Source organism: Trichosurus vulpecula, chromosome 7 (assembly GCF_011100635.1).
Source record: "Trichosurus vulpecula isolate mTriVul1 chromosome 7, mTriVul1.pri, whole genome shotgun sequence".
NCBI lineage: Eukaryota > Metazoa > Chordata > Mammalia > Diprotodontia > Phalangeridae > Trichosurus > Trichosurus vulpecula.
The window spans coordinates 20,682,183-20,695,591 of record NC_050579.1 but is presented as its reverse complement, the minus strand read 5'-3'; the positions used below and the strand labels follow the sequence as shown (position 1 = coordinate 20,695,591).

Genomic DNA, 13,409 nt, shown 5'->3' with positions numbered 1-13,409 from the left:
CATTAGAGATTATTGGATCTAATCCCTTCACTTTCCTGATCAATCAACAAGCATTTATGTTCTAACTATGAGCCAAGCACAGTGCTAGGCACTGGGGACACACACAAAATGTAAAAAAACAAAACAAAACACTCAAGGAGCTTGTATTCTAGTGTGTGTATAGAGATGGGAGGAAGACAAGAAGTGCGTATGTAAGTGTATACAGAACAAACATAAAGAGAATAAATACAGACAAATACTGTAGCTGGGGGAGCAGGAAAGGCTTCATGGAGAAGGCGATGCTTAAGCTAAGGCATGAAGGAAGAGAAGAATTCTGTGCAGTAGAGGTGAGACCTGAAGGTCCTGAAGACATGCCCAGAAGAGGAAACTGGCCCGGAGAGGAGAACTAGGTCACAGAGAGCCCTGCCTACCTTGCCTTCCTGGGCCCCTCTCCACCCATCTCCCTTTAAGCATCCCTTCACATGTTTGCTACCTCTCTCCCATGCCTGCCCCCTCCTACAAGCCCTGGCTTGACCTGCCTAGGTGAAATAGTCTGATTATTCCATTCCCTCTGAAGTATGAGAGATTGTGGAACCCAGAAAGGGTAATGTTGAATCCAAAGGAATGAATTCCTAATGGTGGAATCTGGCCTCAGAAGTCTCTGAATGAGGGAAGCAGCTCCACAGGGCTTGTCCTACTCTCTCTGATTTCATTTCAATCCAACATTTATTAAGCACCCATTACATTAGAGGAAGGGTGGCCCAATGGGGAAAGAGCTGGCCTTGGAGTCAGGAAGATGTGATTCAACCCCCTCCCTCTGACACATACCCAGAGACAAAGGATGGAGTAGCTGACCTTGGCTGTATGACCTTGGACAAGTCCTTTAACCTCTGTTTCTGAGGTAGCTCTTTAAGATTATACATTGCAGAAGAAAGGATTTTCCTCCCCGGGAGCTCCCTAAATCCAGGAAATCACAGACTCAGAAAAAAACCCAAAAGTTTCTGTTCCCCAGGAGCTTATACAGACAGTATTCCGCCAAAGGGATCAGTTTTGTTAGATCATTATCAGTCACTATGGACAGATGAGTAACTCCAACAATCTCAGAATCGAGAGGGCGCTTAGAAGTGTGGGAGTCTGAAAAGGTCTCATGGGGAAGGTGCCAAGTGCACGCCCCCCCAGGAGTCTAGTTCAGCCATCTACCCCTAGACAACAGGGTGCAGGTGGAGTGAGGAGAGGGAGAATAACGAAGGGAAGGGAAAGGATTCTCAGAGGACTCGAAGCCTCCTTGGCCTTGTAGCCTGTGGACATGAGGAAACAAGGATCTGATGGCTGTCATAACCAAACCTGGAGACTGGGTGCAGGGAACAGGGAAGGGACATACCCTATGTCCAGGGTTGGGACAGTAGTTAGCCATTTATTGGGCTTTTTGAGTCCCACATAGCTTAATGAACAGTGGCTTGAAATGTCCCGTTTCCAGCAGGGAAATGGGATGAGGAATCCCTGTCCCCTTCTCCAAAGATCCAAGGCAGCTTCCCCCTTCCCTTTGCTTATTCTCTGAGAGAGAAATCAAGCCCCCCAGACCCTCTTCCCCATTTCCTTATACTGCCTCACTTATATCAATTTCCTCATCTCCCTTCCCCACCTCCCCACCATAGTCAAGGAGCATCCACCATTGCTAGGCAACAGGATGCTGTGCGTTGTTACCTCCCTGACTGCTGGGATTGGACAGTTGCTCCGTGTTGAGCAGTGAGAGTGGTAGAGGCCCAGACCAGGCTGAAGGAGGGGAGGGCTGAGGAGCACAGATTACCTTCTTGGATGGCAGCTTCCATAGATGACACAGGCAGTCAGAACGTGTCGTCCAAAGGGAGAACAATGAATAGGAAGAGGCTGATGATGCCAGGTTCTAACAGAAGGAGGCAGCAAGGACTTTGGGTGTTTACTTGGGATAGGGCTGGATAAGACCTGGGCTGTGCTGAGTGTGTGTGTGCACAGCTGCAGTGGCCCCCACAGCAAATTATATTTAAGAGTTGGGAGTGGCCCAGCGGCCAGAGACTGAAAATGTGAGTGAGGGTTTCTTCTGTTCCCTTGATGGCTCCAAGGAAAAGAGTATGAAATTTGTCAAGTCCCTGAGGCAGACTAAATACATAGATGGGGAGCTCAGTGAAAGGAAAAGGGATTTCCTGCTGGACATGGAAACCCTGAGTCAGTACTGAATATGGGGGCTCAATGTCAGGGATCATAAAACTCAACATCAGAGAGGGTGCCTATTGCTAAGGATGTAGGCTTAGGATCAGGAATAAGGGTGCCATGTCTGGGGTGTGGAATCAGTGTCAGGAATGGGGGCTCAGTGTCAGGAATCCTAAAATTCAGCATCAGAGAGGGTGCCCATTGCTGGGGATGAAGGCTCAGGATCAAGGCTCAGGATCATGCTGTGTCTGGGGTGTGGAATCAATTCAGGAATGGGGGCTCAGTATCAGGAAGCATAAAACTCAACGTCAGAGAAGGTGCCCATTGCTAGGGATGTAGGCTTAGGATCAGGGATAAGGGTGCCATGTCTGGGGTGTGAAATCAGTGTCAGGAATGGGGCTCAGTGTCAGGGATGGAGGACTGGGTTTCAGGAACAGAGGCTCAGCCCTGGGGATAAGACTCAATCGTGTATAATGGAGAAGCCTAATGGATATACTCAGTACAGCCTCAGTCAGACCTCGGTTGGACTTTCATTTTTGTCTTTCTATCCACCTAATAAATGCATGTTGATTGATTGGGGAATGGACTACGGGTCTCCCCCCTACCTTTCATCTTCAAAGATGGGCAGGATCCAGCCCTCAAGGTCTTCCTGAGCATCTACACAAGTTGCTGGTCCCACTATTCCCAATCTTGCCCCACCCTCTCTTTTAAAGTAGCATGAGTCAGCAGGCTGGGGGTGGGGGTGGATGGGGGAGAGGATCCAGGACATTGAACCATCCAACCATAAAGCTAGAAAGAGGCCTTAAAGCTCATCTCATCCATGGGGAAACTGAGTCCGGGTTGAGGCCATTCCCAGTGGTCTTCTATCTCCCAGTCTTCCGTCTGTTCCCTTGCACCAGTGGAGGCTGCTGCTACTCACTCTCCCGCAAAGCTGCCCCCACGATGGTCCCCAGAGGCAGCAGCCGGGTACTGCCTGGCCCTTCAGATGCTATTTTTCTGAGAGGAGAATCTTCTCCCTTGAGCCGGGGGAGGGGCAGAGACGAAGAGATTTCTCTGAGCTTGCCTTCGGGAAACGGCCCGCCCCCTCGGGTGACTGTCTCCTCACTTGGGGCTTTGGGGCCCCAAGGCCCAGCCCCACCCCACCGAACTCCTGCCGCCCCCTCCGAGGGAGTAGCCTCCCTGAGCTGGGCCAAGTGCAAGAAATGAAGTCCGGGAGTGGGGGCGGGGTCGAGGACTGGGCTCTGGCTCTGGGTCTGACTCACGGTGCTGCAGGGACCCTGCCGGAGCTGGAGGGGTGGAGGTGAGTATTTTTTTCTCCTCGGATGGATTCATGACTCACCCAGGTGGGCCCTCCCTCGGGGCATATGCCATCTCCCCCTGAAGGACCCTTGATCACAGTCTCCCAGTCTTTGTAAATCCCGCGCAGGTGGACCACCGCACGAGCTTCCTCTGGGGCCTGGGTGCCCGGGCACCCCCGAAGTTGTCATAGGGCCCGAGGATCTCCGAGGCCAAACTCCTCAATTCAGGCTCAGCCCACCGCCTTTGTTGGATCCTCTGCCCCCTGACCGTGTGCTTGGCAAAGCTTCTCACACATAAGTTGTCATTAATATTTGGATCACCAGCCACTCATGAAATGGGGAGGGGGGAGCACAACAATATCGCCATCGGATAAATAATCTGATCCTGCGGGAGAGGGCATACTGGGGCCTGGCCCCGAGGACCTTGGCTTATGGGCACAATGGTTTCTCCTAAACCTCCTGTGGTCATAAAGCACAATTCGAATTATTCTTCCGCTCCCCCCTCCTTTCTCCTCCCCCTACCCACACCTACCCTAGTTGGGGATGGGGTTGATTCAGCCTCCCCTCTGTGATCCAATCTGCAGACTCCCTTCCCACTGCCCTCCCCAGTCCAATAGTAGGTGGTAGGGGTGACTGTGCCTTTGTTTTCCCAAGGAAATCCTTTAGCGCTGGGCTGCCTCTTTCTCAAAAACAAAGCAAAATAATTTTTTAAAACCCACAGTTTTGTTTTGTTTTAAGATCTCTTCCTCCTTGGAGATACTAGCATCAGAAAGGCAGAGCCCTAAAAGGCCTCAGAGGCCATATAGTCCAAGCCCAGCATTTTACAGATGAGAGAACTGAGGCCCCAAACAGGGGACTTGTGTGCCCGAAGTCACACAGGGAAAGGGTCAGAGGTGGAACAGGAACCCAAGCCCTCTGTTTCCAAAGCCTGCACCATAGCCCTGCCTTTACAAGAGTAGAATGTTCCAGCCCAATCAAGGGATCATAGAGATCATTTAGTCCAATCTCCTCAGTTTACAGAGAGGCAGCTCCTTGTTGGAAAAAGGTCGTTGAACTTGGAGCAAAGATAGAAACTGGGACCAGGAGAGGGCAAGTGGCCTCCTCAAGGTCATGCAGTACGCTCGTGGCGTTAGTGACAAAGTTGGAACTGGTACTTAGGTCTCCTGACTCCCAATTGAGGGCCATCTTCTAGAAAATATATAATAATAATAATCGTGGGATAGAGACTGGCCCTGTAATTTTATTGCTATGGGGAACTCCCAGGTGAAGAAATTCTCTCCACCAATGCAGGTCAGCACCTTCTCTGAAATATATAGTCTTAGTTTCCTAGAGATTAAGTAACTTGTTCAGGGTCACATAGCCAAGAGGTGTTAGAGGGAAGTCTTGAACCTAGGTCTTCCTGCTTCCCAAGGCCAGCAATCTACCCATTCCTCCATACTACTACTACTACTACTACCACTACCACCACTACCACTATCACTACCACTCCTCCTCCTCCTCCTCCTCCTCATTCTCGTTGTTATATTGATTCTTTATGAACTCTGAGCAGTGCTACTAGTATCCCATTTTAGAGATGAGGAAGATGAGGCTCAGATGGGTTGCTTCCTTCTGAGTGACCTTAGGCAAGTCATGTAACCCTCCTGGGTCTGTTTCCTCATGTGTACAATGGCATTGCTTAGATGGCTTTTGAGTTCCCTTCCAGCTCTAGCTCCTATGGTCCTCCCAGGGCCCCACCTTTGATGAGCCAGGATTCAAACCCAGCTTTCCAAACGTGCCCAGCGCCTTCTCTGCCCCAGAAAACTTTTCATCTTAGAGCAGCCCAGTCTCTAAAAGGAGATAAGGAAATGATAAAGACTCCAAGGGACCCAGGAGGGCAGGGAGATACATCAGGAGGTGGAAGATGAGAGACCAAGTCCTGGGCCAGGTGGGGAACGGGGACCATGAAGTTTGGCCATGGGAGCACAGTGCAGTTTGCTGCCTGCTCAATCCTTGTATTCTTGTCTTGAGTGCTACCCTCCCACCCCCAGGGCCTGGCAGAGTAGGAAAAGCAATCTAGGCTCATAGGACCCGAGAATTCAGAGCTGGAAAGTCATCGCATCAGTCAGATCAGCTTGGAGTTTACCCAGTCCAAACCCCTCATTGCACTGGTGAGGGGGAGTGATTACCCAGGAGCACACAGTAAACGACAGAGCTCAAATTCCTACCCAGTTCTCCCTCCTGGTCCAACACCCTTCCTGCTGCCACCTGGGCTGTCTTCCCAATTCTGTCATTAAGTTGCAGTGTGACCTTGGGAAGTCCCTTTCTTGCTCCTGGCCTCAGTTTCTTCCTCTTAAATGAGGGTTTGGAGCAGATGACTCTAAGATGGTTGGACTGATGACTTCATGGTGGATGGACAGACTGTTCCCATAGCAGGCAGTTATAGACACAAAGAGTAGTTGACCTTGGAGAAAGGTTTTTCTCAGATTCATGTGTCTCCAAGTTCACTCCTTCGAGTCCAGTGTGACCCCAGTGGTTACTCCCTATGGCTTACTTCCTCAAGGTTCTAGCTCTGAGCTGATCCCCTTGGCTGCCTGAGATGTCTTTCCTCTTCAAGGCCCCAGACTTCTCATTAATGACCCTGCTCCCTTTCTCTTAAATGTCCTTTCTACTCTCTCCCTCTGAGCTTCCAGCCTCCATCTAGAACCTGGTCATGTCCTTTCTACTCTCTCCCTCTGGGCTCCAGCCTCCATCTAGAACCTGGTCATGTCCTTTCTACTCTCTCCCTCTGGGCTCCAGCCTCCATCTAGAACCTGGTCATGTCCTTTCTACTCTCTCCCTCTGGGCTCCAGCCTCCATCTAGAACCTGGTCATGTCCTTTCTACTCTCTCCCTCTGGGCTCCAGCCTCCATCTAGAACCTGGTCATGTCCTTTCTACTCTCTCCCTCTGGGCTCCAGCCTCCATCTAGAACCTGGTCATGTCCTTTCTACTCTCTCCCTCTGGGCTCCAGCCTCCATCTAGAACCTGGTCATGTCCTTTCTACTCTCTCCCTCTGGGCTCCAGCCTACATCTAGAACCTGGTCATGTCCTTTCTACTCTCTCCCTCTGGGCTCCAGCCTACATCTAGAACCTGGTCTACACTCGGTCTTATTCTTGATGGAAGGGAGCAGTGAGTATTGACCAAGGAAAACTCTCAAGGAAAAAGTCACCTGCTACAGCCAGGGATTTAGGGAATGGCTGGAATAAATGTATATGCAGTCAAGATATCACTGATTCAAGGAGGTTGGGAGGAGAGGGCACCCGGTTTGGAGGAGAGTTTGGAGGGATGAGACAGGTGGGACAAAGGAGAGACAGAGTGAAGGGATGTAGACTCTTGGGTGTAATCCCACTTTAACCACTGACAGCTGTGTGACCTGCCCCTGGTTTGCAGACCTTTCTAAGGGTGGGTACAGTTCTCAAGGACCAGGGGAGGCGACGATGAAAGGAGATTTAACCTGTCAAGTTGTTTGGAGCCCACACCCAATGAACACAGCTGGCGTTTGTCTAGGGTTATAAAAGGCTTTGAGATTCTAACTTGAAAGAGGTCCAGAAGCTGCCAGCTTCCTCCTCCCAGTGAGGGGAGACTCCCAAACCCCACCCAGGGGCAAGGTGAGCAGGGAAGATTGACACTCCCTGTGGTTTCTGATCTCACCTATTGTTTCAGAAAATATGGTTGGGTGGGGCTTGGGAGAACCAAGAGCCAAGCTGCGTAGAAGCAGTTCAGAATTCCTGGCCCTCCATCCAGGCTCTTCCCCATCCCTAGAGGATTGGGGAGAAGAGGAAGCAGGAGGAGAGAAGGGTGCCCAGTGGAAATACGAAGGCATCCACAAACACTGTCATCCACTGTTTAAAGATTCCAGGGCTCACCTCCTCTACCCCTTCAACTTAACCCTGTCTGATGCCCAGACCAGCCCCACCCTTGGCTGGAGTAACCTTTTGGTGGGAGGAGAGTCAGTGGGAACAATTCAGATAGAAGAATCCTGCTTGGATTATTTTGTTCTGTCTCCAAAGGGATAATCCTTGTTTTCCTAAATTGGAAAAGATGTGGGCCAGTGGGGAGATGAGGGCTGTGTATATTTTCGACCCTTCTACTCCCTTTCTTCCAGATTATTCAAAGCACTTTATAGGTGTGATCTCACCAGCCTTGACCCAGCCCCCGTGGGAAGGGACCTGGTGTGGGTTTCAATCATCCGTCTCATCTCTGAGCTTGGAGCCTTTTACGGGCTTGAGCTCACTCATTCTATTTCTCCAGCTCTCCTTGACCTAGGGGTGGGGAGACACTGATGAGTAATAGGAGCAAAGATTTAGATCTCACATAGAACTTAGAGGTCACCAGATCACAGGATCATAACTAGCTGGAGGGACTTTTGAGGTCATTTAGTCCAAACCCCTCATTTTAGATATGAGGAAACTGAGACCCCAAAGAGTTGGGGCGGGCTGGAGCCCTTCACAGCAGCTTGGCTCTAGAGCTGGAAGGGACTTCAGAGGCTGTCTGTCCATTTTACAAATGAGGAAACTCAGGTCTGAGGAGGTGAATTACTTGCCCAAGGTCACACAGGTATTGTTTCAGAGGTGAGATCTGAACCTCAGGTTTTAGAGAGTTCTTTCTATATAGTGTTCACAGAGGACAAATTAAGGCTTTGAAAGACAGAAGACTTTGCCCTGTGCTACCCAGCCCAGAGGATGAAGAGGGTGCTGTGTCCTCAGTGTCACTTTGATGAGTGAGTCCCAATCTCTGCCCCACCTCCTCACACCATTTTATACTGGGATGTTTGCTACGTTTCACAAATAAGCCCCTCAAGAATAGATCTTGGGGACCCCCAGCTTCCCAACTTCCCTGGGAAGTGAGAGGTCAATGTGTGTGTCTGTTGTCAGGAATTAGGGTTTTGTCATAGGAACAGCCATAGCTAAGAGCTAACTAGCCTGGGCAGAGGAGCACCCCTTGGAGTGGGGGCTAAGGACAGGAGATAGACAGGTGAGGATAAAGAGGAGAGGAAACACCCTCAGAGAGAAAGGGATGGGAGTGGGGTGGGGGGAGAATAGGAAAAAGCGGCTGAGATCCAAAGCTGAGACTTTTTCAAGATATTGAACCAAAGAAGCCAGTCCTATGTCTTTGTCACTCCCCACCTCCAGGCCCTGGCTGTGGGGTCAGCTTTATACTGTCATCCTCCCCAAGTATCCTCCTATCAGAGTAAACACTTAGAGTTAGGAGTAACATGGTTCTGCTACGAAAAAATTGCCGACTCCTACAGCCTCAGCTTCCTCATCCCGGGAGCAGGGGCTTTAAGGTCTCTTCCAGCTCTAAACTTCATGAACCTCCAAGTTTCCTGGTTCAAGTCCCTGTTCTGTGTGTCCCTGGCAAAGCTGCAACCCTTCCTGGGCAATGGGGAGAGGCATCTCTTGGAGGGGGGGTCACACCCTGTTCCCTGGGACACTCAGCTGAACCTGTACTCTCTGTACCCTGGGCAGGGTCTTGGCGCAAGGGCCTGGGAGAGTGGGGATGACAGAGGAGATTCTCTCCCCACCCCTTCCCATCCCCTTTCCCTCTTCCTTCCTTCACTTTCCAGAAAGATGAGTGAAGGTTCGAGGTCTGGGGCAGGGCTTGGGCTGGTACTCCCTCCCTCTTTCCTCTTCTTTCTCCCTCCCCAAGGAATCTAAGGGGGTGGACGTTGTCCTAGCCCGGCCCCCCTGCTCCCGCCCCCCAGGCTTTCTGCCCCGGTGTAATTACCATTAATAGAGCCTTGAGACCGCCTGCTAAAAATAACTGGCTCCAGCTCTTTATAGCTGGGGCCAGCCCAGCCTAGACACTCAGTCCCAGAGCTCCAGGGGAGAGTCGGAGGTACTGAGCATTACCCACCCACCGCTAAGAATTCAACATGACCGAGAGACGTGTTCCCTTCACCTTTCTCCGAAACCCCAGCTGGGACCCATTCAGGGACTGGTACCCGGCTGGCAGCCGCCTCTTCGACCAGTCCTTCGGGCTCCCTCGCCTTCCAGAAGACTGGTATCAGTGGCCCAGCCACACCAGTTGGCCTGGCTATGTCCGGCTGCTGCCCAGCCCTGTGGCTGAGCAGGTTCCCGCTGCTGCTGGGCCCCTGGCACCCCCACCCTCTGCCGGCCCGGCCTATAGTCGAGCACTCAGCAGGCAGCTGAGCCGGGGGATGTCAGAGATCCAGCAGACAGCTGACCGTTGGCGGGTCACCCTCGACGTCAACCACTTCGCCCCTGAGGAGCTGACTGTGAAGACCAAGGATGGCGTGGTAGAAATCACTGGTGAGCAGACATCCCAGCCCCTTGCCCCCTTTCTCCATCTTGCCCCAGACATTACTGCCTACCCAGTGCTGCCCAGTTTGGGGGGCAGGGGTTGGGGAATAATAGCTCTGGCTATGGGCTAAGGGAAAGGGAGGCTGGGATGGGGGGCGGCAAGCATTCCTCCTGAGTCTTCAGAGGGAGAACATTAAAAATGCTATCAGCCGCTGGCTGTCCTGGGATAGGGCGGGGCATGAGGGTCCGGGGCTAGGTGGCAAGGCTGGATACCCCAGACCCTGGGTCAGGGGTTCTCATCCTGGAGCAGGAGGTGATGAGTTAATCAGGGGGCCTTAGCCAGAGGCCCCTCCCAGCATCCTTCCCTCATACCCTCATCCTGAAGGAAGCTGGCACACGCTGTCCTCTCTCCTAGCCTGGACTTGCAGAGAGAAAACATGTTTATTGCTGCTGCACATGAGGGAGGAAGGAACCTAGATGGAACTTGGCTCAGAAACCTTTCCCCCCAAATGCCATGCCCAAACTCCACCCCCCAGACCCCTGCAGGGCTGAGCCCCCATTCCTTCGGCAGATTGTCATGCTTTCCCCACTAAACATTAGTAGAAAAGCTAGTGAACGAGCACTTATTAAGTGCCTGCTATGTGCCAGGCACAGTACTGAGCACTGGGGATACAAGAAAAGGTGAAACCCTCCTTTTTCTCTGAGCCCAAACATCTGCCTACCTTTGGAACCCTCTCTCTGATCCTGACTCTACCCAGGGCCCATTTAAACTCCCATGCCCGGCTCCAACCTCTCAGCCCTAGAGGCTGGGGCTGCTTCCAGTTCCTGTTACTGAGAGCTTCAGAGAAAACTTGTCACCCCTCTTGAAAAGCCTCCCGGGCATTTGGATGGCCACACACCCCCTTACCCCTTCAGGACAGAGGCATAATGGGCAGTAAATGGGGAAGTTCCCCCCCTCTGCCCACCAGAACTCCCCAGTCAAGAGGAGGGAATTCCCAAAGGGTTATGGAAAACCACTGCATCTTCGGCCAGAGGTTCTGAGTTCCAAAGGCTAGTTCTGCTATTTGCTGTGTGATCTTGGAAAGACTCATTTCCTTCCTTTGGGCTTCTATTTCCTCTTCTATTAAATAATGGTCTCTAATGTGATTCTATGAGAGAACAGCTGGAGGGGGAGGGGGGATGGTATAATTGTGTGTTTCCCAGAGGGCTTGAGCCTTCATTTGTTTCTCTTCCACCTCCCCCAGGCAAACATGAGGAGAGACAAGATGAGCACGGATTCATCTCCAGATGTTTTACTAGGAAATACACGTGAGTATTGGGAGAGGGAGTGGCCCTTGGGGAGAGGTCTCCAATTCTCAGCCATACTCCCTTGTATTCCCCCCATGCCTACTTCCCCTTCCCATGCCGCCCCCCCACAGACCCACTCCAGATGGATGGCAGGGTCTGGTGGCAATTGTCTGGGCTCTAAGTCTCAGTGTGTGCCCAGTCCTTTGTTCTCCTGTACAAGGAGAAGGAAGTCTGCTTCTTGATCCAAGATTAGAAGGCTTTCCCTGGTGCTGAACTTGGAGGTCAGAAAGACCTGAATTCTAATCTCACCTTTGCCACCTGTTAGCTGTGTGACCCTGGAAAAGTTATTTGACTTGAGTCTCAATTTATGAACTTTCAAAAGAGGGGATTGGCCTAGAATACCTCAAAGGTCCCTTTTAGCTGTAAAGTTATGATCTATGTGAGTATAAATGGGTCCCCATGATAGGAATGGAGGCTTATTGCTAGAGATAGGGACTCAGTTGCCAAGATTGAAGACTTATAGCTGGTGATAGGAGCAGCTCAGTGCTAGGGCTAAGGGCTCAGGAAAACAACCATGCCCCTTCCAAAAAAAAAAAAAGCTCCTTATATTAAGAGTCTAGAGAGGCAGTGTATCACACTGGACAGAAAGCCAGCCTTGAAGGCAGAAAGACAGGGGTTCAAGATCCCCTCCTCCAGCACATCCTGGCTGTGTGACGCTGGGTAAATCCGTTATTTTCTCAATGTTCTAGGTAACTCTCTAAAACTTTAAGGTTCAGAGAAGGGGTCAGCCTAAATTATTAGAAGGTGTTTCTTCACCCAGAAGTTCCTATACCAGTGAAATCCCAAATTCAGTCCCTAACCCTATATTAAATGTCTATGGTATGCAAACAAAACACTGTCAGGACTAGAAGAAATGCAGAGTTGGGAGAAGAAATGGCCCCTGCCCTCCCTAAGCTTCTGTCAGACAGTCCTGGCTCCCCAGCACCTTGCACCTCAGGCCTCTCTGTCCTTTCTCTCTTCAGCCTGCCCCCTGGTGTAGATGCCACTTTGGTTGTGTCTTCCCTGTCACCCGATGGGACGCTATCCGTGGAAGCCCCTCTTCCAAAGCCTGCCATCCAGTCTGCAGAAGTCACCATCCCGGTCACCTTTGAATCTCGTGCTGAGATCGGAGGTGCTGATGCCAAGAAGCCAGAAGGGGCAGCCTCCAACTAGAGACCCCAGGCCCTGAGTCCAGTGGGTGGCCCTTCTCTCCTGGGCTGATCGCTTGAAGCATACCTGTCAGTTGGCTTGCTCTCTACCTCTACCCCAACCCCCTTGCTATTTTATACTGGAACATTTACTGTGTTTCCTAAATAAAGCTGGAAAAAAAAACCTATAATGATGGTACTGACTGGGTCTCTGCTGGGTGGAGCTAAGGAATCTGAGGCAGGTTGGTTGGTGCTCACCAATTCAGTTCAATTGGACAAATATATATTAAGCACCTACTATGTGCCAGGAACTACATTAGGAATTGGAAGTATGAAAACAAAAACAAATCAATCTTCCCCTCAAAGACCTTACGTTCTACTTGCTATCCTTTCTAGTGAGTTAGTGGTCTGGGTTGTAGACAGTGTGGAAAGGGGTGGTGGGATGTGGTAGGCTTAGGACGGCTGGTGGCTTGATGGAGCCCTAAGCTCCTTAAAGGTTTTATCAAATGGATGAAGGAAAAAGCATGGGAGATACAAAGAGAAAAGTAGGACAAGCCTCGCTCTCAAGGTGCTCATGTTCTATTAAAGGGAATAAATATGTAGAGGTTTCAGGTGGAAATTAGGTGGATGGGAATGTACCATGGGCCTTAGAGCAAAGAGGCAAAGCTGATGGTCATGTGTCATCAGTAATGACATTTCCACTGAGAAGACCATGGCAAGTACTCTGGAGAGCCAGACATCTTTGAAGTCTCCAGTTCTGGGGATGGTGGTCTTCCAACCCAACTGCACAAGACGGACTATAGGGTGTCTGTGACACCCTCATTATGAGGCTACAGAGGGTGGGGAGAGAGTGGCTGTGGTCCTCTGATGGGGTTCCTGGAAAGAGGTATGTGAAGGGCTCTAAAGGAGCCCCAAGGTGAAAGTTCATCTAATAACACCTGACCCCAAGGGGTTTTTACAAGATGGAAAGGTACTATAGCCCAGTGAGTACGAAGCTGGCCTCAGAGTCAGGAAGATCTCCCTCTGATACATTAGACTCTGTGGGCTTGGGTGAGCCACTTGAATTCTTAGCACTATCCCTAAGGCTATCAGATGCCTATATGTTGCCAATCAGTATTGATAAAGAGAATCCTCACACTGGAAGTGCTCCACAAAGATCAGCAGTGATAACTGACCCAGGTGGAGCCTGGT

The 13,409-nt window shown here is 50.9% G+C and overlaps 1 protein-coding gene across 1 annotated transcript; it reads left to right on the top strand.

Moving 5' to 3' along the window:
* Nucleotides 1-9,281: 9,281 nt before the first annotated feature.
* On the top strand, nt 9,282-12,409 carry HSPB1 (heat shock protein family B (small) member 1). Its single transcript, XM_036766115.1, has 3 exons — nt 9,282-9,753; nt 10,989-11,052; nt 12,054-12,409. Exons 1-3 carry the CDS (start codon nt 9,357-9,359, stop codon nt 12,241-12,243), a joined length of 651 nt encoding a protein of 216 aa, XP_036622010.1. The 5' UTR covers nt 9,282-9,356; the 3' UTR covers nt 12,244-12,409.
* Nucleotides 12,410-13,409: the final 1,000 nt, after the last annotated feature.

Excerpts from the sequence above, each read along its gene's own strand:
- HSPB1 (XM_036766115.1), top strand. The coding sequence starts at position 9,357 with ATGACCGAGAGACGTGTTCCCTTCACCTTTCTCCGAAACCCCAGCTGG. Across the intron at positions 9,754-10,988 it reads TGGCGTGGTAGAAATCACTG|GCAAACATGAGGAGAGACAA; the intron begins GTGAGCAGACAT and ends CACCTCCCCCAG. Across the intron at positions 11,053-12,053 it reads TGTTTTACTAGGAAATACAC|CCTGCCCCCTGGTGTAGATG; the intron begins GTGAGTATTGGG and ends TTCTCTCTTCAG.